This window comes from Microtus pennsylvanicus, chromosome 12 (genome assembly GCF_037038515.1).
Source record: "Microtus pennsylvanicus isolate mMicPen1 chromosome 12, mMicPen1.hap1, whole genome shotgun sequence".
Lineage (NCBI taxonomy): Eukaryota > Metazoa > Chordata > Mammalia > Rodentia > Cricetidae > Microtus > Microtus pennsylvanicus.
Window position 1 is genome coordinate 10,218,507 of NC_134590.1, and position 22,994 is coordinate 10,241,500.

Consider the following 22,994-nt stretch of genomic DNA (forward strand, 5'->3'; position numbering starts at 1 on the left):
GGTGACAAACAAAACATGCAAAAGAGCTGTCTACCCGCACCTCGGGAGCCTCTTATAATAAAGCACTGAAATTGTTAAATTGTAAAGGAGGAGGTGGTACCTCACACCAGCCAGTCACTGTGTAGCAGCAACACTGAAAGCTCTAAGACCTACTTTGACAAATGCAAGTGTGGAAATCACAGTGGGTGTGATGGAGAGGGAAGGGGAGGGAGAGAGGAGCAAGAGCTCAGGGTCAATAAGTATAAATTTGCATACACACCTAAGCTCCTATAGGACTTTGGCAAGAGCAGACAAACTCACCCCAAATAAAGTCTTATTGCTATTAATTAAATTTGTTCTTTTGATCCATACATAAACGCAAAATTGTGCCCATTAATATACACATTGTTCAATGCTTACAAGTTGTCCATATTTATCTCCTCAACTATTTAGCGTTTTCAAGGTGAAATTCTTGATAACTGGAGCTCAATGAGAGTGGGACAAAACATTTTGAGATATAGTTTCCCATTACCAGCGATCACTGTCCCCTTGTTTTTCTTGGCTGGGTGAGATGCCAGGTGTGGATAACCTCCCTTTAAGTTATTGGTCAGAGGTGGCCCAAAGGCCCCTGAATCAATACCATTGCCGATGCTCTTGGTTGCCTACCGGAACTTGATGTTAAGATTCCACTGCTGAAGACACCACACATTTTCATCTTTGAGGAATGTAGTTGGAATTGACCTGGAGTCTCCCTGAAGACTAGTTCTCACAGTCTTAGAAATTATTATGTGAGTTTCCAGGGGAGAAAAACAATCAACAGCTCTACCTACCCATGAGGTCTAAAAATCTCAATGGCTAGCAAGGCAAGATACGCCCATGCCTATAATAATGGTACAAATGCTATCGGCTAACAACCATTTTCTGATTGGTTTTAAGGCCCAGACTACAGAAAGAAACATATCTGATACTGTAAGTCTGCGGAGAACTCCTGCCATGCTCACATTAGTGAACTTACTCCTTTGAGGAGAATAAAGGACAATAAAGCAAACCGCCCTTTTAAGTTCTCTGAAGAGATCTGTGCAGTACATAGAACTCCTCTGAGACGTTTCTTTGAGTAGGGGCAGGGGTCAATGCAGAAACTCAAAACTGGTCAAAGCGAAGAGCATAAACGTCAGCCGAATGCTCAGCCACAAATCCCTCCTCAATGCGCAGGTACAATCCTGAAAGGGTGGCGGTTTCGAGTGAGGGTGAGCAAAAAGATCAGAAAAGCTAGAGGTGAGGGAGGACCAGAGGGAAGCATTGTCTCCTGTACATGGCAAGACTGTGGTACTCAAGGAACTCAGAGCAGCTGTGGCTGCCTGTATAAGACCGGCACAAGATCAAGCCCGCCATGATTTTAGTATGGAAGAGAAAGGGTTCATGAGTCCTCAACCCGCAACCCTGGAACTATGCACAATCAATGGCTTCTGGGGGTTGGAGTTTTCTTTAAGAATGTAGTTCTTGGTAGGTCAAACCTACTCCTGTGGATGGCCCCACAGCCAGGAGTATAAATAAGGACAGCTCAGATTGGAGTCTATGGGTTCTTGGGGAAAAAAAAAAGAAAAGAAAAAAGAGACACAAAGTTGAGGGGCGTGTGTAGGGAGGAAAGGGTCGAGCTAAGAGAAGTTAAGGAGAGGTGTTGTTAGAGTAAATACGATCAATATACGCCGCATGAACTTCTCAAAGAATTAATAAGAAATGAAACTGATGAATGCCTTTTTTTAAAGGAAAGAAAAGAGGAAGTCCCCTCTCTTAAACACTAAGCGCTGCGTCACTGCATCGTGTGTGATGGGTGAAGGGTGAGGAGGGATGAGCCATAAGGCCATCACTTTCCAGGAGACAGCTGGTCTTGGGTCTCCAGACCACGCGGGGGGCTGTGGCAGCACAGCTGGGAAAACCCGCCCGGCCCAGGTTTGCGGGAGAGTTGGGTATGTTTAGTTTCCAGAGGACATTTGTGTTTTTTTGAACTCTTCTCTCTCTCTCTCTCTCTTCCGAAATCTGGCAGGCGTTAGTCATCCGCCGCTCAGCACGAACCCACAAGTGTGCTTGTGTGGCTCTGTGGGCTTCCTCCCGGCGCCCCGCCCTCGGGCTCACACTGCCTCACGCGAGAGAGTGGAGCGGTCTGCGCACCCTGGCCTGGGGTGTCCTGGGGTCCCCTGGGCGCTCAGCATCCCCCGCCTGCAGAGGATCGCCCCGTGGCTCCGGGCGGGTGTCTGGCGCCGGGAAGAAAGTTGTAAAGCGCCGCGAGGAGTTGGGCGGTCCGAGGAAGGGAGGCGGAAGGGGAGGACTCGGCTGAGTTCCCGCGGCGATCGTGGGGTCCCCCGGAGTCTGTCCCCAGCTCACCACCGCAGCTAGACGTCAGCTTTCCGGCTCGGGATTGGCGCTAAAGACTAGACCCGAGCCCGGGAGGAACTTATCCAGCGAGCTGTCGCCTCGGGCCTTGTTGTCTGCAGCAGCTCTCCCGAATCCGGAGGGGGAGGACTGGACCGCGCTCCCACTGGGGTTTGTCCAGAGTTCCGGCCGCAGCTGTGCCGGCCGCAGAGACTCCCTTTGTCCTCCCAGGACCTCCCTCTCTCCCTTCTCGGTGGCAGCTGTCGGGTGGCGCTGAGCCTGGAGCTAGCGTCCCAGTCCCTTTCAGCCTCTGACCCCAGAGTGAGTCCTTGGTGACTCCGCCTCTTCGCATCTCAGCTTTACGGACCCGAGAGCCCAGAGGCCGGAGACAGGAGCCCAAGGGGCTGTGAGCCAGTGGGAGCTGCCGGGCCCCGGCCCCAGGATGGTGACAGGTCGTCCCCGGGCGCGCAGCCCTGGGAGCTGGCTGTTGCCTGGACTGTGGCTGCTGGCTGTGGGCGGTTCGGGGTCGTTGCTGCACGCCCAGGAGCAGCCCTCTTGCAAAAAAGCCTTCGATCTGTACTTCGTCCTGGACAAGTGAGTGAAGGGGTCAGGGCATCCTGTGAGGGCAACGCTGGGTCAGCTGGGACTGAAGCTGAAATGTCTTTGGGTTCTGGGGAAGGGGTGTGAGAACTCTCCCTAGGGTGCCCTGTTACTGCTTCCTTTCAAAAAGCTGGGGAGGGTAGTGGGATCCAGGGACCACTAGGCTTTCCAGAGAGCTGCTTAATTTAGTAGTGGGGTCTCTTGGGAAGTGGTTACTTGCAGTTTGTTTCACCCCCAGGACTTTTTTAGCTCCTTGGTGCCTCTATCAACACTCGCCTACACCCCTTTAGACTCTCTTAAGTTTGCCTAATTTTGTCCTGATCACAGCGCTTTCATAGAGCCAGGAAAAAAGCCTTAATATACCCAATGTGGTTTGCATTTCCTCAGAAATGAGGGCTTGCGCTTTTATTTTGAAAAGCCGGGTCTCACTCTCAACAATTCACAAGCGAGCTGCCCCCAGAGAAGTGTGGTGGTCTTGGCTTCTTGGATTCAGTCCAGACGGTGAAGTTTCAGCTCCGAAAGTGAACTGTACTTCACTTTGAAGAGGGGCCAGGACCCCGGCCCCAAGCCTTAGGAAGCTGAGGAAACATTAGCAGTTTAGCCCTATGTTTTGCTGATCCGTTTGTCTTCTTTTTTCAGGTCCGGGAGTGTTGCGAATAACTGGATTGAGATTTATAATTTTGTCCAGCAGCTTACAGAAAGGTTTGTGAGGTATGTCTCCCCAGTTCATTCTTCTTGGTATTGGAGAGGAAACTCATCAAAAGCCTGGTCTCCCTGTTCTGAAAACCCCTCGTAGGGAAGACCTTTCCTGAAATGTTGACTTTTAAGCGTCTCAAGGTGGCCCTTGTCCACATGTTCCGTGGAGTCTTTCAGCTGTCCCTTGAAGGTTTGTTTCATCTGGCTCCCAGAAACTTGGCCCAGGCCGTGAGGAAACATCTTCAAATGCAACTCTTAATGTCTTTTCCTTTCCCGATTTTCATCTGTTTCGAGTTTGACTTATGCTTTCTCATAATTTATTGCATTAAAAAAATAAGTTTTATTCTTAGAGGATCCATACTGCATTTTCAATTCCACACCCTTAGCACTGTAAACGTTCACATTCAAAAGGAGAAAAAGTGTTGGGAAACTTTAAATGAACATGTGCTAATAACCCACCAACAGAAAAAGCACGTGTGTGTGTGTGTGTGTGTGTGTGTGTGTGTGTTTAAAGAAACGAGTCGTGTTTACACAATGTGTGGGTGTGTGGCTGGTTTAAAATTTAACTGTTCTATATATGCAGGAGGCTTCACTAGCAAACACTGTTTTCCTCGCCTATAAAAAGCAAGACTGCTAAGAAATCCAGCTTAGTCTCTTATTTAGAAGTAACTAGGAATTAGTGGCATCTCCTATTTAAAAATAACCGTTGGAAACCATGTTTTTGTGGCTCCCCCTCGGTTTTTTAGAAGAAGAAAAAAAAATGCCAGGAAGAAGTGCAAGTTTATCAGGGTAATGGAAAGGACACGAATCGGAGCTGTGTCATTAAATATTGCCTCCTTCAGTCTTGTGAGCCCAAATGTTTTCTGTAAAACAGGCTCGGATGATCAAAACATTTTGAAAGTCATGTTGCAAGTAACTTCAAACAATCTGTAGAGGCCTAGGCAATCCCTGCTTTCGGTTATTGGCAAGCAGTAGAGCTATTCCTATAAAAATGTATGCCTGTCCATGTTCAATCATCAGTCTCCCGCGTCAGAAGCCAACGAGAGCACTCTGGTTCCTGGGCAGGCTCTGAGGTAAAATAGTCTATGAAAGAATAATAAACAAGACCCTGTATCTGCAACTGTCAAAGTGGAATAGACAGTTGTTTATAAATTTCCAGTTCAATCCTAGAGTGTGCTGGGAATGCCATACAGTGTTAATCAGAAGCAGTGGAGCGTCTCAGTGTAACATCTGACGACTATGGGCCTCTTTTTCATTGAGTCTGGTTTGCAAGTTGGATTTCTATAGCATATACTGTTCTCTGGCTCAAGTTTACTCACTCAGTTACTAATTAAATGTCTCAGGAAATGAATAAAAGATGATGACTGACAGGCAACAATGCTCAAAAGTATGACCTTTGGCTTCGTTTCATATCTTAGTTTCAGAGCTGAGCAGTATTTGCATACACTTTTCTAGAAACATGAGTGACTCTGTACCTGAAGTCTAGATGACAGATCGGAAAGCTAAAAATGCCCAATAAAACAATGATTACTTTAAGTATCCCTGCTTTAAGAGGAGTTTGTTTGAACACTTATCATGACTTAAGTCAGGGCTGGCTTCTCTTCAGCCCTAAGGAGTTCATATCAATTACCCAAAGGGCCTGGCCTTCTGCAAAGAGATGAAGTAGAAAATCAAAGGAAGAAACATTTTTCTAAGAAAAGATTTTACAGCAGCCTAGAATCCTTCCAGTTATTCTCTTTCTAGACATAAGCCTCAGAGGGTCATGGAGGAGTGTTTTGAGAGCTGAGAAGCACTGATTACATAAAAAAGAAAGGCAACTCAGAGAGCAAGGCTGAGCAGTCAGTGGATCTACTTAGAGAGTTCCATTTAAGGGAAGCGGGGAGTGTTCAGGGAGACTCATTTGAGATGAGACTCCCTGGCTCGGCCTTGGAATTGTACCAATATTTCTTTTGAAAAATGTTTTAACTGCCTCTTTCCTTATTTTGCAGCCCTGAAATGAGATTGTCCTTCATTGTGTTTTCTTCTCAAGCAACCATTATTTTGCCATTAACTGGAGACAGGTTAGTGCATTATCATTTCAGTTCAGGCTTTTAGTCCAGATGAATCATAAAGGCATGATTGATATTGCCGTGTGGTGCTTCAGGCCTCTCAGTGGGAGCAAGCGGACACACAGGCGATTCAGTGCTCTGCAGTAACAGAAGGGGGTGGGCAGTAGGAGAGACATGGAGTGGATCATCTGGAAATCAATATTGCTGATATCGATGCAGAATAGAGCCCGGGTGCCTGCCTCAGCTATGTGCTCACTCTTTCCCACCGTTCTCCCTCTCACTGTGGGCAGCTGCGCATTTTTGTTAGGGAGATGCCGACTGTGAGTCAAAGAGGAATTTGAAGAAGGAGGAGAGGCGGGTATATATTTGGGTAATTTATTAGGTTCAGTAGATATTCCAGATTTCCAGTCCTTCTCTCAAGTTCAGTGATGCTGAATATATTTGACTTTATTTCACACACACACACACACACACACACACACACACACACACACACACACACACACACACAGCTACTCAGTGCTCTGAAAAGGAATGGCTTCCCTGTCCAGTGTCATAGTGGCCATTTCTATGCGGTTTAAATAAATCATGACACTCTGGAAGTAGTCCTTCACATATCTAAATCATGGCTGCCTTTCCTGGGTTTATTTGTGCTCACTAGACCATGATTCTGTAGTCAGAAATGGGATGTTATTCTTCAGTTCTGCTTCATTCCAGCTAACATAAAGGGAGTAAGGCCTTGGATTCTTGTTGAATGAGTGAGTGAGGTGACGTCATTTTGGAATCACGTCTTCCTGACTTAACAGTTTTAAGCAAGGGTGTTGCTGTGCTGTTGACTTGAAACAGTTGTGTAGATTTTGAAAAATAATTGTGAAAATAATTTTTATTTTTGTTAAGCTCAGTTAATATGTACGAACATTTCTTGAGCTTTCAGTTTTGAAGGATCAAAAAAGCATAAAGGGTTCAAGGAGATAACTTTACAGTTCATGGAGTTGGTTTGGAAAATAATATATATTATAATGTGTGTATGTGCATGTGTGTGTGTTTACATGTAGCTCTTGTGTTAACTTTTTCTTTTCCTGAGAGGAAACCTCTCTCTAGGTTGTGAGTTAACCTCAGGACTTTACTCTCCTCATTATTACTTTGCCTCTGTAAGTTAAGAGATACATAAGGTTCTCAACAATTGCAGTTCCTTATAACTCACTGCTATAAAGATTTTTGGTTTTATGAACAGGAGATGTTTTTACTGGCCAGTTTAATTTCCAAAGAGTCAGGTTTGGATCAAGCATGTCAAGGAAGAAAAACACAGATTTAATATTTATGACATTCACACACACACACACACACACACACACACACACACACACACAAATATATATATATCTTAGCACAGTGCCAAGCATGTTGCGGACTCAGCAACTGACAGCGGCATACATTGTGCCAGGGTTTCTGCTAGGTACTTTTTATATGGTTTTATATGCATCACTCTGAAGATAAAGCGTAGTCACTGGCCATCCAGCTTGGTAATGTTTAGACAATGTGTGGCGGATATTTGAGTCTTTTATCTAAGCTTAAAGTACATCCTTTGTCAGTGGTGAAATCCAATGCAGGAGGGACTGAAAGAGGTAAAAGAAGAGACTTTTAAGAGGCGACAAAAATTCCACACTTCAGTTACTGTACTAAGTCTACATGAGTTCAAATCCTGCCCTTTGAGGACAAAAGTGACGCCTACCTTATAAAGTAGTTGCAAGAACTGAAGGTAATGACTATGAGAAAGGATCTCGTAAGTTAGTATTCACGAGACAAGAGTTTTTGATCTGGGAAGATCCAGTCAAACACATGCACGTAAGCACAAGGACTTGAGTTCCATCCCTAGATACTGTGTAAAAAAAAAATGCTGGCTATGGTGGTGCACATCTTGGTACCAGCAGTGGGGAGGCAGAGGTGGGGCATTCTCTGGACTTGCTGGATAGCAAGGGAAGCCTAGCCTGATCAACAAGTTTTTGACCAACAAGAGATCCTGTTTCAAAACAAACAAACAAGCAAACAAAAAATAAAAAGAAAACCAGTGGCTTGCTTCTGAAGCAATCCACCCACGGTTGTGATCGGGCTTCCACACACATGTGCACACACAGAAATTTCGCCTTGTCTCCAAGTCTAAGGTATTCCTCCCCTTCCCCAGTATCTCCAAAAACACTGTTAAATCATTCTTTTTAAAATATTTAATTATTGAATTAATGAGTATGTGTCTCCCTGAGCCTAGAGTGTATGAAAGTACAGCGTCCTGATTTGTCTCCTTCACTCGAATACCCAGCCCTGGAACTGAGCCCGCTAAAGGGTAGAAACCCAACAAATCTTCGCCAGAGCCCTAGTTAATAGCTTAGAGCCATTATAATAAAGTTCAGGCTTGTTATGCTAGCAATATAAATATAAATATAACCAGTATAATATAAATACTGACTTCTATCTGCTACATTTCCCATTCCTGTCTTACAGGAAAGATGTAAATGCTCTTACCTTCCTTTTCAATATCTACATTTGCCTCAAATTAGGAAAATCTTGTCTACCCCAACTGGTCTTTAGAGTTTGAACACAAGATGACTTAGGAAATTGTCCTTATGCAAACTTGTAGAAATGATAGAGGTCATTTAGTTAAGTTTATACAATAGTCTCATTATTTTAGTGAGTTTTTTCTAATTCCTTAAAAGCAGAATTAAATATATACTTGTGGTCAAGTTGTTCTTGACACATAGCTGGTAACTCATAAAGTAGCACGTCATTTTTTTGCAGAAAACAATTGCTAGTATCTCTAAAAGTAAAGTTTCAAATAAAAAATTTCACTTTTTGCACCGACCCAGCAAAGACAGATATAAGCACAAAATTGGAACTAAATAATTATTTGAAATAATAAGAAACTATATCCAACCTATGTGCTCATCAATTGATGATATTTTAATAGTTACCATATATACATAGGATGAAATACTATGAAATACTACCATTGAGTAGATCAAAATATTGATATAGTATGTATAAGGTATAGTATATGAAAAGCTAAGTTTTAGAACACTTAATATTAATTTTTATTATAAAAGAAAAATAAAACAGAATATTTTAAAGTATTGTATGTGTTCAAAAATACATGGAGTAGACGGCTAGAAGACAATCAACTGTTAATGGAACTGCTAGAGGCAGGAGATTGAATAGGAGGAGAGTCATCAAAATTTCGAGTTTCATGAATTTAGCAGGAATATGTGTGCAGAAAAGCTTTTCAAATGCTTGAATTAAAGAAACTGTACTGACTTCTGTAGCCACAGGTTGCAGAATCAGAATAGAATTAATGGACAGAAGAGATGCATTGAGATAAAGAATACATTTTATTGGAAGATTTGACTTTGGGTCAAGTGGACACAGGAGCACAGTAGTATCTGCATGACATTGGGGTGTTACTTAACTTCTTGAGCCCAAGTCCATAGCTACATAGAAAACCTGACTGTCCCATCATTGAGCAATAATGAGCTGACTGAGCACAGTCTTCGGAAGGACCGTTTAAGGATTTAGCCTTCACTGGGTGCACAGAAATGTTTGTGACTGTCTGTTTTCTCTTTTTGTTTCTACCACCTGACAGTAATTATGAATCATTATTTCCCCTGCGTATTTCCATAGTTGTTGTCTTTTTCTTTCTGCTTTAATAGTTAGTGAGGAAGGGGGCTCAGGTCGAACTGGAGCTGAAGGTCATCCCCGTTTCATTTTGTGCCAGGTTACTAACTGAAGGTCAAAGATTTCAAGGGGTCCCGCACACAGAAGCTCAGGCCAGCAGGCAGACTCACCCTGGCGTGCCACCGAGCATGAGCACTTCAGTCCGCTGTGCTGACAGAGGCTGGCCTGGGTTTCACTTGTGTAATTCTCAAATGAATCAGACTTTGCCATAGTCCGAAGGCAGCGTCATCTTCGGCACTGTCCTGTTCTTACAGACCAGTGAACTGGGGAGATAAAGTGACCATACTTGGCTTGTTTTTTTCTTTTAAATTATACTGGGAAATTTGTTTAGAAAAGTCTGCTTTGCCCACATACTTGCCCTCTGTGTGGTTCTGGTCATGGCAGCTGCTGGCTGAGGATGGATATACTAATAGCTACTTTGTTTTATAAACTTGTCGTAGGGAATTAAGTACACTTTAATTCATGCCTGGAGACAAACCTAAAAACACAAAAGTGGTCAAATGGGTAGGGTAGTGAGTGAGGAAAAGAAGTGATAATATGATAAAATGTAGCAGGGATGAACTTCAAGGCCAGAGTACTAGAAAATGCAGACTAAACCCGAGAAACCTCTTATTAAAGCAGAGTAACGAGACTTGGTGAGCTGATATTTTCAGATCCAGGACCACACCTCTGGATTTATTGGTCTAGATTGTGTACCACAAATGTAGGCCTTAGAATGATATTTTAAGTAAGCAATAGGCAAGATTTTATAGAAGTTATATTGAGAGCCTGCCATGTCCTAAGATGATGGATTGTAACACACCCACATGTTCACATGGTTTTTTAAAATCTACGTAGGGCCTGGGCCTGGCTGACCATTGCCTTCAGCTGACATGAGTATGAAATGTTGTCATCTCCGGTTTCAGGCCCAGGACCTATCAAGGCATTGAAGCTTCCCCTTTCTTGGGAAACATTCATTGTGTAAAACTGTGATGACCCAGAGACTGCTGTGCTGGAGCGAAGCCCAGTCTACCCATGAGGAGTAGAACCAGGCCCAGGCCCAGCTGAGCTCAGGGCCGGTATCAGCATTACTTCCTCTTTGCCAACCCTGTGAGCTAGGCTATCTCAACCCTCCTACTTACTCAGCTTCCTCAATGGCCACACGTGAGCATGGTGAGAAGCGATCGTATCTTGACAGCACTAATTTGGGGGGTAGTTTTAAATGCAGTATTAGAAAACAAACCAGGGAAAGGTGACCGGAGCGGGAGATGAAAGTACTTGGGAAGACTGACAGCAAGGGTGGGGAAGGCAGCCCGCACGTTGTTGCCAGAGGCAGAAGCAGAGGTTGACCTGGCCAGTGGTTGTGGAAAGTTTGGTAGGACATTGAAAACGAAAGTGTGTGTAAACAGCGCTCAAGCCTGGGTATTGTTAAGAGGTTTGCAGCAATCTTACCGGAGACATCAGGTGACTTCTCTCAGCTACCTGGTGATGAGAGCAGAATGGAAGCACGTTGAAGAAGCTACTTCTCTGATTTCAAGCAGAGTTGAGCAAAAGTGTACATAGTTGGGATTGGGAGGTTTAAAAATAGAACTCCCTTTCACACCCCCCCCCCCAGTGTCTCTCCACAAAGTGCTTGCTTGCCTAGTTCGAGGTCTTGGGCCAGTCATCAGACCTAGAGAGCTGCCTGCCAAGTGTGGCATCTGAGTTCAAATCAGGGCATGCAAAACAAAGTCTTGGTGTCAAGATTTCTGCAAGATTTGGGATGAGGGTCTTATAGATGATTTCCCCCAAACAATAAGACTTACAAGGATCTAAAAGGTGCGCTGCACACGCTCTCAGGTAAACAGCAGCACTCACAAGAGCCCTGGGCTTGTGTTTCACCCTATGTGTAATCCAAAGCAGCTAGGATCCTCTTGTGAAAAAGTTTTGTGCTTGCGACCTTTGTCCAGCAGAGTGGATCGTCATTTGATATACAGGGAATCACAAATTTTCACCATGGATTGAAAGACTGGGTTTTCAAAGTCAATAAGTTTTGGACCTTTGACTTTCCATGGGTATGAAGGAATTTAGTGTGTGAACTATTTCTTATGAACAAGAAAGAATGACTCAGAAAGCTGAATCAAAAGTCTTGCAGGTGCACCCAAGAATCATAGGGAATATTTCTAAGAATCGGGACTGGGTTATTCTTAAGGGTTGGGAACAGAGATGGTATTGACTTATCTTGCATGTACACCCATATGTTCGTGTTCATGTACTGGTGCACATGTATGGAGGACAGAGGAAAACCTCCAGTGTTGTCGCTCAAAATGGCCGTTTGCCTTACTTTATAGAGACAAAGGTTCTCACTAGGATCTGGGGCTCACTGTTTATGCTAGGATGGCTCATCCTCCAGCCTCAGGCATCTTCCTGTCTCTGCCTACTCATGGGTCATCTTGTTAGATGAGTGTGAGAACTGGATTATGATCCTCATGTATGCATGGCCAGCAAGGTATAAGACTGAGCTGTCTCTCAGCCCTCAAATCTGACACTTTGCTGTTACTTCTTTTAATTATTGAGTGATTCACAAAAAGCATACTAATCAAGGCTTAGGCAACAGTGACTCTTCACCACTCATTTCCTCCCTCTATAATACCCTCCCAGTTATGTGTGTGTGTGTGTGTATATATATATATAAACCGGCTTAGTCTATCTTTGTCATTTGTGTGTAGATAGTTTCAAGGCTGACCACCCTTAACTGGACATCATCCTTGGGAGATGCTAATTTTCCTTCTCCCAGCAGTCATCAGTTGCCTGTAGTTCTTCGTTAAGGGTGGAACATCACAAAAACTTCCTACTTCCACATTAACATGTCCCTTGATATTGCTACAGTTCCAGTATTGTTTATGCAGCCGTTCCCAGGAGAGCCAGTTTCACAGCCGCCTTCTTCGTATTATGACTCTTACAATCTCTCCACCCCCTTTTTCTCAACATTTCATGAATGCAGGATCTGTGACAGAGATGTAAGCATTGGGGCTGAGCTCTCCAGGATCTGATGATCTTGCATTGCGTCTTTTTGTGGTTTCCTGTCATGGTCTCCGTTTTCTATGAGGAGCTGTTTCTTTGATGAGGGTGAAAGCTACGCTTTCCTATGGGTATAGAGATAAGCTTTAGAATGTAGTTAGGTATTATTGCTGGTCTAGCAAAGTGCTGGCAGTAGATTCTTTTCTAAGGGCTTTTTCCTTACTAGTTTCTGGAAGATTGCAGAGGTCCCATTACTAGGCAAGATTTCCTTCCTGCGGAATGGGCCTCAGTCCAGTTAAACAGCTGTTGGTTGCATTCAGCACGTGAGGACCACTTATTGCTCTGTTACATGTTGCCATGCGGGTAATTGTATGGCTCATAGGCATTGCAGCTCGGTGGAATTGTTAAATTGCTTCTCTCCCGAGGCAGCTTCCATAGTGTTATTTAGAATGTGAAAGACAGACTGCAGGAAAGGCACTTTCAGATCGTTTCCAGCTTCTGTGTCCCAAGCACATGGGTCTTGATCAACAGATGTTCACCTTTAACCCCTGAGAGGCAACCAAGGGCTGCATCTATAATTTGCATTGTCTTGGGAATCCCCAAAGGAGGTTTCTGGTGCCTGTTCCTGGGGTTTCTGCTAGTCTATGGTTCTTGGGGGAAGTAGTGTCAGCCCAAGAGACTTAACTTCCTTTCGGATTATATACACATATACACACACATACACTTGTATATTGTATATAATTTTAGGTAAATACAAGATGCTATGATTCCTCAAGGTGAAACAACGTTGTTATTTGTTCTTTGTCTTCCCTTCTCCTTCTGTATCGACTTCCCTTCACCTGGGTATTCTGTTTTCTCCTTCATGTCACCTGTATCCTGCTATTCCTCTCTAGAGCCACCCAACTGTCTCCTTATACCTTCCTGGTTGATGCACTTACTCCATGTTTTGTACAGACTTATGAAGATTTGGAACTAGGAACTGCCGATGAGGGAGGAAGTGAAGCATTTGTGTTTTTGAGACTAGGTTACCTCACTCAATATAATCTTTTCTAGGTTCATCATCAGTATTATTTATACTTGGCGCTCTGACTAGTTATGTATGAGTCTCTGCATCAACCACTATCCACTGGCAACAGAATATCTGACCAAAGTTGAGATCAGTTCTGTAGATATGCACATGAATATTTAGAATGCACTTTGCCATCACAACCATTCAGAAAAACAACAGTTTGTTCTTCTAGTACCTCTTATGTCTCCAATAAGAGAAAGCTTACAGTGACGAACATAAAATCCTACGCAGTAGGCCTCATCGCCAACTGATGTGGGAGGTCCTTCTGTATGCGTGTTGCTTTTATTGGTTGATGGATAAAGCTGTGTGGGGCAATGGTTTAGCAGAGTAAAGCAGGTGGGAAATCAGAACAGAGAAAGAGAGAGAGAGAGAGAGAGAGAGAGAGAGAGAGAGAGAGAGACAGAGAGACAGAGAGACAGAGAGAGACAGAGAGAGACAGAGAGAGAGAGAGAGTAGGCAGAGTCAAGGAGACACCATGTAGCTGCCAAAGGAGAAAGACATCAGAACATAACTTTATCAGCTAAGTCACAGCCTTGTGGCAATACACAGATTAATAGAAATGGGTTAATTTAAGCTGTAAGAGCTATCTAGAAATACACCTTAGTCATTGGCTACAGTTGTCTAGGGCCTAATGACAAGAACAAAAGCCTGTACCTGCCCTGTAGAGATGGGTTTTTAGAACTGGTCATGTTAGTAGACACTGACCTGGACACTACCACCTGGAGGCTAAGGCAGGAAGATCATGAGTTTGATGGCAGGTTGGGATACAAGACTGTATCTCAAAATGAGTTAAAGAAGTAATCTAATCTGTAGTTGGTTGAATTTGCTTTTTTGGTACCTACGAATTAGTCATAGTTCTTAACTGGTACCTTTTCCTTGGCAAAGCTTTGATGTAAGTGTTCTCATTTTTTTAACTTCCTCTTTTGTATCTACTTCCTCTTTTGTCTGTTTCCTCTTTTGACCCTTTGTTGTGTGAGCTCTTCTTGGAATCAGCAGAGAGTGAACTAGATGAACAGAATTACACTGATAACAGGAGCTGTGGTTGGACCGTTGCTCACTTGTTCTGTACCATTGAATCTCATAATGGCTCCAGGAAGCAAATGTTTTGTAGATGAGCAAACAAGCCTGGTTTTGAAATTAATTTATGTTCTTAGCAGCCTGTGGCCATCTTGGTCCATGACATTTCAGAAACCCTAGCTATGGATTAAAATATTCTCCTGTTTAGTTGAGACCCCTTCAGGAGAACTGACAGGTAAACTTCATAGGGGAAGGAGTACTCCCAGAACACGGGTGGTTTTTAGTTAGGTAAAGCAACAGGTTCTTAAAATAATATGCTGAGATACCCTCTCCTGTCCCCATCCCCCTTCCCCCATCCTTCACCTCCCCTACTCCCTTTCCTTTCTCCTCAGCAGAGACATTTGAATAACACTGCCCGGCCTCAAGGCTTCATACAAGAATCAGTGTAATGTCTAGTTTCTCCCTCTTTCTCCCCCACTCCCTCCCTTCCTCTCCTGTTTGTCTTTTCTCTCCATCTTTCTCTAGTTAATATGAGGTTTTGTTTTCTAGTTCCCAATTAAAAAAAGATGCTTAATAAACAGTTTTATGTGTTTTAATTCTACCTTCTTCTGAAACATACTTGAGGCTTCTTAGGACATAACAACATTAATAAAATATGAAAAAGTAGTAAGATCCTAGAAAAGAAGATTTAAAAAGTATCTAGTTATAGGAACTTAACAGATTTTGTGACTAAGGCATTTTCTGTGGGCTTCTTGGTAGTTGGGGGCAAGATAAAAAGTTGGACATAGGAGTTTCTAAATGCGAGCTTTTCCAATGAGAGTGAGAAAGGGAGTGAATCCCAAGGAGAGAGGAGGTGGGGAGGAACTAGGAGGAGTAGAGGGAGGAGAAACTCTAATCAAGATATATATATGATGAGAAATTAATCTATTTTCAATAAACGAAAAAAGAAAAAAGTAGAATAGACCTTTGGAATTAAAAAACCATGCTGACATAGTTGTAAAAGCAGAAAGGAGGAAGTGCTTCTTAGCAAGTATTGAAAGGTGACTACAGCCCCTCAACTGTGGGGCCTCCTGGGGGTGTTACATGATAGCAGTATCCTTGGCAACAGCTTCAAACAAACACTGATGTGGTTTCAATATTACCCTTCCTTGTTGTCAAAGACACAGCACCAAAGTCAAGCTCACAGAAACCCGCCTTCAAGATGCCCTGAATTTGAGCCTCCCTTAGCCGTCCTGCTCTTTCTTTTCTTTTTCTTTTCTTTTTTGGTTTTTCAAGACAGGGTTTCTCTGTGGTTTTGGAGCCTGTCCTGGAACTAGCTCTTGTAGACCAGGCTGGTCTCGAACTCACAGGGATCCGCCTGCCTCTGCCTCCCAAGTGCTGGGATTAAAGGCGTGTGACCTGCTCTTTCTCACCCTTCCTTTTCTTCTCATTTCTACCTACCCTCCTTTAGAGTTCTCTGCACAGCACCGTGAGTGTGATGTAAGAATTCTGTCCTTAAACTTTAGCATCACTCACTTCTCATTTGTTGATTGAGAAACTTAGAACTTTTACCTGATGGAGGCCCCTTGAGATCTGCCCTGTCTTGGTCTGGGTTCCAGTTTCCCTAACCTGACCTGACTAAGAGCCCGTCAGCTGAGATATTTACTGTCATAGGGGGCTCACACCTGTCTCATGCATGCCCATGTCACTGCCTCTGGGAAAGGAACACTCTCCCTCTATCTCCTTGTGACACCAAAGTGACTGACCGCTGTGTAGTTCGGAGGAGCATGCGTGTGGTAGGCACATTTAGGGCTAGGAAACCATGATGTGTCCTCTGTCACCCTGAGCCAGCAACGACTGGGAAAGTCTGAATGGTAGACTGGTGGGTTCCTTCTACTCTGCCTTGCTCATATTTCTGGCTCTCACATACAGTGGTGAGTGGGTCTGAGCCAATGGGAGGGCTATTTTTACCACACAGATTCTGTCTGTGTAAGCTCACACATCAGTTGTCTCTCTCCTTTTTGACAGCAAACATTCAAGCTTGAGGACACACTGCCACTCATTTCGAGGAAACACCAAGTATTTGATATTTATCAGCATTTAGGGAAAATCAGTTTCTGGTTGTTTCCATAGATCTCAAGCATAAATATTTACACAAGACAAACTTATACATTATGTTTTTTACTCTGTCATCTGTGGAACTATGATTATTTCCTATGGAAGATTGAAAGTTTTATTGAGCCTTTGTTTTGCAAGAGGCATTATAGCAAGTAGCAGACTCAGAGCAGGAGACTACATCAACCATAGGAGACATAAGCATCTATTGCAAACCTCTATTCTCACAGAGAAGTGAAAAGCTTCAATTAAATTAATTAGGTAAGTAAAATGCTACAAGAAGCTATGTCTTATCATAGTAAAATTTGAATATAGATATGAATATAAGCTAAAAGTATAGGGAAAGGCTAAGAGTAGGTACATTTTTAAACCAAGCATTAAGAGAGACAGGTAGCCTCCTTTGGAAGAATCTACTGAAACAGAAACTGTAGTTAGGTTTATTTATGCCTTGAAACTTGTGCTGTGTTTTCTAGAAGATCATGAAGATTGGAAATTTATGAAAAAAATCATAATGCTATTAAAATACGATCAATAAGTTAATGGTTAAAATGTATGAAACATGGTGCATAGCTCATTGAAATGGCTAATATATTTCATATTAATTTTATGTGTTATAACCACATGTTACACAATAAGCACAGACACATAATATGCACATTAAATTATTTTTAAAACTCCAAAATGTTCTTTGATATTGGATGATTTTTGTTTGTTTGATTTTTGTTTTTTGAGACAGGGTTTCTCTGTGTAGCCTTGGAGTCTGTCCTGGAACTTGCTCTGTAGATCAGGCTGGCCTTGAACTCACAGAGATCTGCCTGTCTCTGCCTCTTGAGTTCTGGGATGGTATTTTTATGATCCAACTCCTTTGCTTGTCATCAGCAGTGGTGCAAACAGTCATTGCTTTTTTAAAGGAAATTATTTCTGTGGCTAGTTCCAGATTTACATTTAAAAAGATGTTTTTTTTGCTTTTATTGAAAACTAAGAATTAAAAAATACCATATGAAGCTCTTTTCTGAACCTTAAACACATCAAACAGGTATGGTTGACACATACTTGTGATTCCAGTACCCAGGAAGTTAAGACAAAAGGGTAATAAGTTCAAGACCAACCCAGATTGCATAACAAACTCACCAAACACAAAACAAAACAAAACCTTCAAAAATTAAATAGATTTTGGACTGTTTATATAACATTATTTTATCTCAGGATTCTTAGTTTTGTTTTTAAAGGAATTTTGATGCATATACTTACAAACCTAAAGTTTGGATCTTCTTTTACTCATTCATAATGAAATGGTTTTTAGTAATATTGTAGACATACACTTATTAGACATTTCCACTGGTACAATAAATAAGATATGATGAGAAAGACTCTGCCAGACATGGTGATGCACGCCTTTAATCCCAGCACTCTAGAGGCAGAAGGAGGTGGGTCTCTGTGAGTGTGAGTCTAGCATGTTCTACACAAAAAATCTAGGTCTGTCAGGGATACATAGTGAGACCATGTCTTAAGAATAAGAGGAGGAGGAAAAAAGGATAAAAAGACACTTATTTGCTTTTTTTTTGCCTTTCTTATCCACTTTTTCTGTAACAAGAATTCATTGCCCTTTTGTTCATCCAGCCATTTATATACCCACCCATCCATTCTCCCACCCATCCATTCTTCCATTTCCCTGTAGGAAATCCTCAGCCAGGAGCCTTTAAGTTACCTGCCCAGTTGGGCATGGCCTCTTATACTATAAATGCCGATGTAAAGGATGCATTACCTCTCTCTTCTGGCTGCTGGATTCTGTTCTTGCTCCCCGTTCATGCTGAGGACTGTGATCTGTGAGTCTATCCCTAAATAAATAACTCATTATTATACTCAATTGTGAGCTAGTGTGGGATTTCTTTTTAGCGTCCATCATCTTCACCCATCCTTCCTTTCTCCCATCCATCCATCCATCCATCCATCCATCCATCCATCCATCCTCCCATCCATCCATTCTCCCATCCATCCTTTCTCCCATCCATCCTTTCTCCCATCCATCCTTTCTCCCATCCATCCATTCTCCCATCCATCCATTCTCCCATCCATCCATTCTCCCATCTATCCTTTCTCCCATCCATCCATTCTCCCATTCATCCATTCTCCCATCCATTCTTTCTCCCATTCATCCATTCTCCCATCCATCCTTTCTCCCATCCATCCATTCTCCCATCCACCCATTCTCCCATCCATTCTTTCTCCCATTCATCCATTCACCCATTCATTCATTCACCACATTTGTAGTAAGTCTCAACTATATCCTACAGAATATGCTGGAATACGAAGGGTGACTAGGTCCTCCAAGAATGAAGTCCAGGGACTTTAAGACTTGGTGAGACTGAAGCAGAAAATGTTGCATTCTATGTGCAAGGGTTAATACTAGTCTTTAGAGTCTGTAAGAATCTCTAAGGCAGGAAGGCAGTGCTCCCTTTCTGAGAGGTGGGCTGAGAACATCCAGAAGCTTTTCCGAGAAGCTGGAATATTTCTTCTTGCATTTGTTTGTATGAGAGGAGCACACTGAACTCCTTAGCCCTTGATGAAGCAAGTGTGATCAAAGGTATCTGTGCATGGCTCATAATGTATATGATTTGCTCTGATTCTATGACATATTTGGTGTCTACCATTGCGTGTTTAAAATTCAGCACGTGCCCCTTAACATAACTGAAAGTATGAGAAGCAGTCTGCCCTTGAAGCCCACATCCGTTCTTTTTTTCTTACTAGTGGGGACTTCAGTTATTCAGAAAGTCTTCATTATGGTCTTGCTCAATTTCCTTTTTCCTTTTTCAGATACAAGATTAGTAAAGGACTGGAGGATTTAAAAGCTGTTAAGCCAGTTGGAGAGACATATATTCATGAAGGACTAAAGCTTGTAAGTTATTTTATATTTGTAACTATGGGAGAGAGTGGATTTTTATTATATAATTAAAATCCCTTTACATATTTATGTCTACTTTTCCTATGGTTTAGTCAGCCTAGACATGAGACTGGTAAAAAAAAAAAACATCACTTATTGTGAGTGTTGATAAGTAAAGTTTGTATGTATTTTGTCTTCTTAACAAATTTTCTGCCTTCCTCTGGGGTTATATTCAGATTAATCAGTCATAAGAATAAAAATCTTTATTACAGAAACCCAGTAATATATATTTTTATCTATATCTATATACCTATTACATACATATTTACATATTTCAAATAAAAATGCTAACATAAATATCTGACTTACTCAACTAGTACATATAAATGTATATGTATTATTTTGTTATCCTTAATATCTTTATTTTGTCAGATATACAAATTCAGCTCTATAAAGTTAGAATTATGCTGGGTGGTGGTGGTGCATGCCTTTAATCTCCCCACTTAGAAGGCAGAGGAGGCAGAGGAGGCAGACAGATACTTTAAGGCCAGCCTGGTCTACAGAGGGAGTTCCAGGACAGCCAGAGAAACCCTATCTTAAAAGAAAAAAAAAGTTAAAATTAAATGGTTAGTTGTATAATTACTTTTTATTTTCAGGCAAATGAACAAATTCAAAATGCAGGAGGCTTGAAAACCTCCAGTATCATAATTGCCTTGACAGACGGCAAGCTGGATGGCTTGGTACCATCGTATGCAGAGAACGAGGTGAGTGCTGAGCAGTAGCAGCTGTCTACACCCACCGTTGCACTTAGCTGTCTGTGCACATATAGCGTAGATGGATTTTTTTTTGTTCTGCCCAGTCCCACAGCTGTTCAGTCCCCAAGAAATACACAGAGGCTTATATTAATTATAAACTATTTTGCCTATTAGCTCAGGCTTATTATTAACTAGCTCTTACAACTTATATTAACCCACAATTCCTATCTATGTCTAGCCATGTGGCTTGGTATCTTTTCTCAGTAAGTCATTCTCATCTTGCTTTCTCTGCTTCTGGATGATGACTGGGTCTCTGCCTTTTCTCTTCGCAAAATTCTTTTAGTCTGGTCACCCTGCCTACACTTCTTCTCCAGCTACTGGTCAATCAGCTCTTTATTAAACTCATATAAGTGACAAATCTTTGCAGTGTACGAGAGCATTATCCTACAACATATAACTTATTTGAATATCTCTCTCCTCCATCCCTTGTACCCTTCATCCCTCCCTCTGTCTCTCCTTCCCTCCTTCCTTCTCCTATTTTTGTTTCTTCATAGGCAAAGAAGTCCAGGTCACTTGGCGCTAGTGTTTATTGTGTTGGGGTCCTTGATTTTGAGCAAGCTCAGGTGAGTTTCCCCAGATCTGTAAACTGTAACTCACTAACTTGCTTTAAAGATAGCTAAAAGAACTTTTCTGTTGTGACTTGCAAAGATTTTGCATAAAATGATATATGTTTGAGCTCTCCTAAAATGTCAGAATGTTTATAGGTTTTGTTATGGAGAATAAAACTCAAAAAAATTTCTTGAATATTTATTTGGTATGGGTCTTAAAAGAAGATAAATGTTTAGATTAATGCTATGTAAATGTCCCTTTATGTTAATTGGCCAGACTATGATGATTGCTGTAGATAGGATTCTTATTTGCAGGAATTTAAAGAGCCCACTTAGAAATCTTTAAGGTTATTTTTCATATAAATCTATCTTTTTATTTAAATTTATATCACTTTACACTTAAATTTTTGTGTAATAACTAAAATTCCAGAATCTCTTGCCATTAACAGCAATTATATCACCTCTATGTTGCTTTGACTATGTAGCCATTAACCTTAGTTCATTTCATGGTTGTATCTTTGGAGGGAAATTGGTTTCTTCACCATCAGTGTCTGGCCCTGAATTTTAATTGTATTTTATAGTTACATATTACCGTCTTGTGTGTATGTTTGTGTATATATATATATATATATATATATATATATATATATACACATTGACCATTAAAACAATTATAAAATATCACAGAGTGAATGATTCATAACCAGTAATTTTTCAGGAGAATTTGACCCAAGTAGTTTTCCAGGGGAATTTGTAAAGACTTGTGTGTCTCAACTACCTCTTAAGATTTCATTTTCCTTCTAAAGCTGGAAAGAATTGCTGACTCCAAGGACCAAGTTTTCCCTGTTAAAGGTGGATTTCAAGCTCTTAAAGGGATCATCAATTCTGTGAGTACACCTCTGAGGTCTAAAAGGCCGATAACATTACATGCAGTGTTTAAGGAGAGTGAACTTCGTTTGTTGCTGCCAACATGATGTAATTCTAAAGATCCAGACTTCTCTGTCCACGAAATTTAACACTGTCTTTCACTTGTGGTTCCCGATCCTGGGAAGGCAATTTCTAGTTTAAGATTTTCTCAAACTCTGTCCAACATCTCTATCCTGTCAGCGTAGGAGTTAACCATCTTAGACCTTGAGAGTTTTTCCAGGCTTTATAGAAGAAATGTCAAATAAAAAATTTGATTGGAATTCGTGATGACTGCCTCCTCCAAGCCTGCTTGTGGATTAGTCAGGCAGCTTGATCCAGCGGCTGAAGATTTGACGGCAGTTGTTCTTCCCATTTCAATGATTAATAGTGTCCCTGGAGCACATAATATTTCTGTTTGGGATTCAGCAGCGTCTTCCCTGGTGACTGTTAGACTCTGGGCTCTCCTGAGCGGGGTCTGGCGGGGAAGGCGAGGAATGAAATTTGGAGTTGAATTCCTGGCTCTTGCTGGGGAGGTTTATGTTTCCTTTTACTGCCTTTTGCTAGAAGCACTAGGAACAGTTGCTATTAAGTATTTATGATATTTGGTAAACATCTCCCTAAACTGCAAGTGAATATATATTCTCTAAGCAAAATCTTTTCCTTTAATCTTTAGGCATTTTAGGAAAGGGAAAAGTATCTCACTGCCAGTAGTTGGTTCTGGCATTTTAAATTTCTTTTTAAAGATCATGCTCCTCAGAATGACAAAGTGAGATTTATTGGCTTTGTTTTTCCTAAAACTAATGGAGTTTTTAGAGAAGACACATAATTTGGTTCAGTCACATCTAGTGGACATTCCAAATGTAAATGCAGAATAGAACAGAGATTAAATCATTGCAGGATTTTAGCAAGATTATTAGTTGTGATATTTAGGGAAAAATTGCCATGTGAAAAATAGTTAAATTTTATGGCTAAGTTCAGGGTAAATAACAAAATGTTATAAAATTTAAGATCCTGGGGAATGATGAGTAATTGACTTCCAATAAACAGGTCAGTGATGGTGTGTATTTTTGATAGAGTTTTATTGTGCTTAGGGATGTGCATGTAAAGACCTCCCTGGGTTATTATGTTCTTTGATTTTCTTGTGGTTGTTCTATGTATATGAAGCTTAACTCAGAATCTTCTAGATGACAGCCTGGCATTCCCAAACTATGTTTGTGGATTAGAAATACAGTTATTTTCCCCCTCAGGCCAACTTTAGGATATGATTTAAGT

At 41.7% G+C, this 22,994-nt stretch overlaps 1 protein-coding gene across 1 annotated transcript in view; it reads left to right on the forward strand.

The window, feature by feature from the left end:
* The first annotated feature begins 1,799 nt into the window (after positions 1–1,799).
* Antxr2 (ANTXR cell adhesion molecule 2) overlaps positions 1,800–22,994 on the forward strand; it is a 128,643-nt gene continuing 107,448 nt past the window's right edge. The window contains exons 1-7 of the mRNA XM_075943057.1: positions 1,800–2,943; positions 3,589–3,660; positions 5,634–5,705; positions 19,387–19,468; positions 20,110–20,217; positions 20,763–20,831; positions 21,623–21,703. Of these exons, the coding sequence (XP_075799172.1) occupies positions 2,792–2,943; positions 3,589–3,660; positions 5,634–5,705; positions 19,387–19,468; positions 20,110–20,217; positions 20,763–20,831; positions 21,623–21,703 (636 nt within the window). The 5' untranslated portion in view covers positions 1,800–2,791. The remainder of the gene's footprint in view (positions 2,944–3,588; positions 3,661–5,633; positions 5,706–19,386; positions 19,469–20,109; positions 20,218–20,762; positions 20,832–21,622; positions 21,704–22,994) is intronic.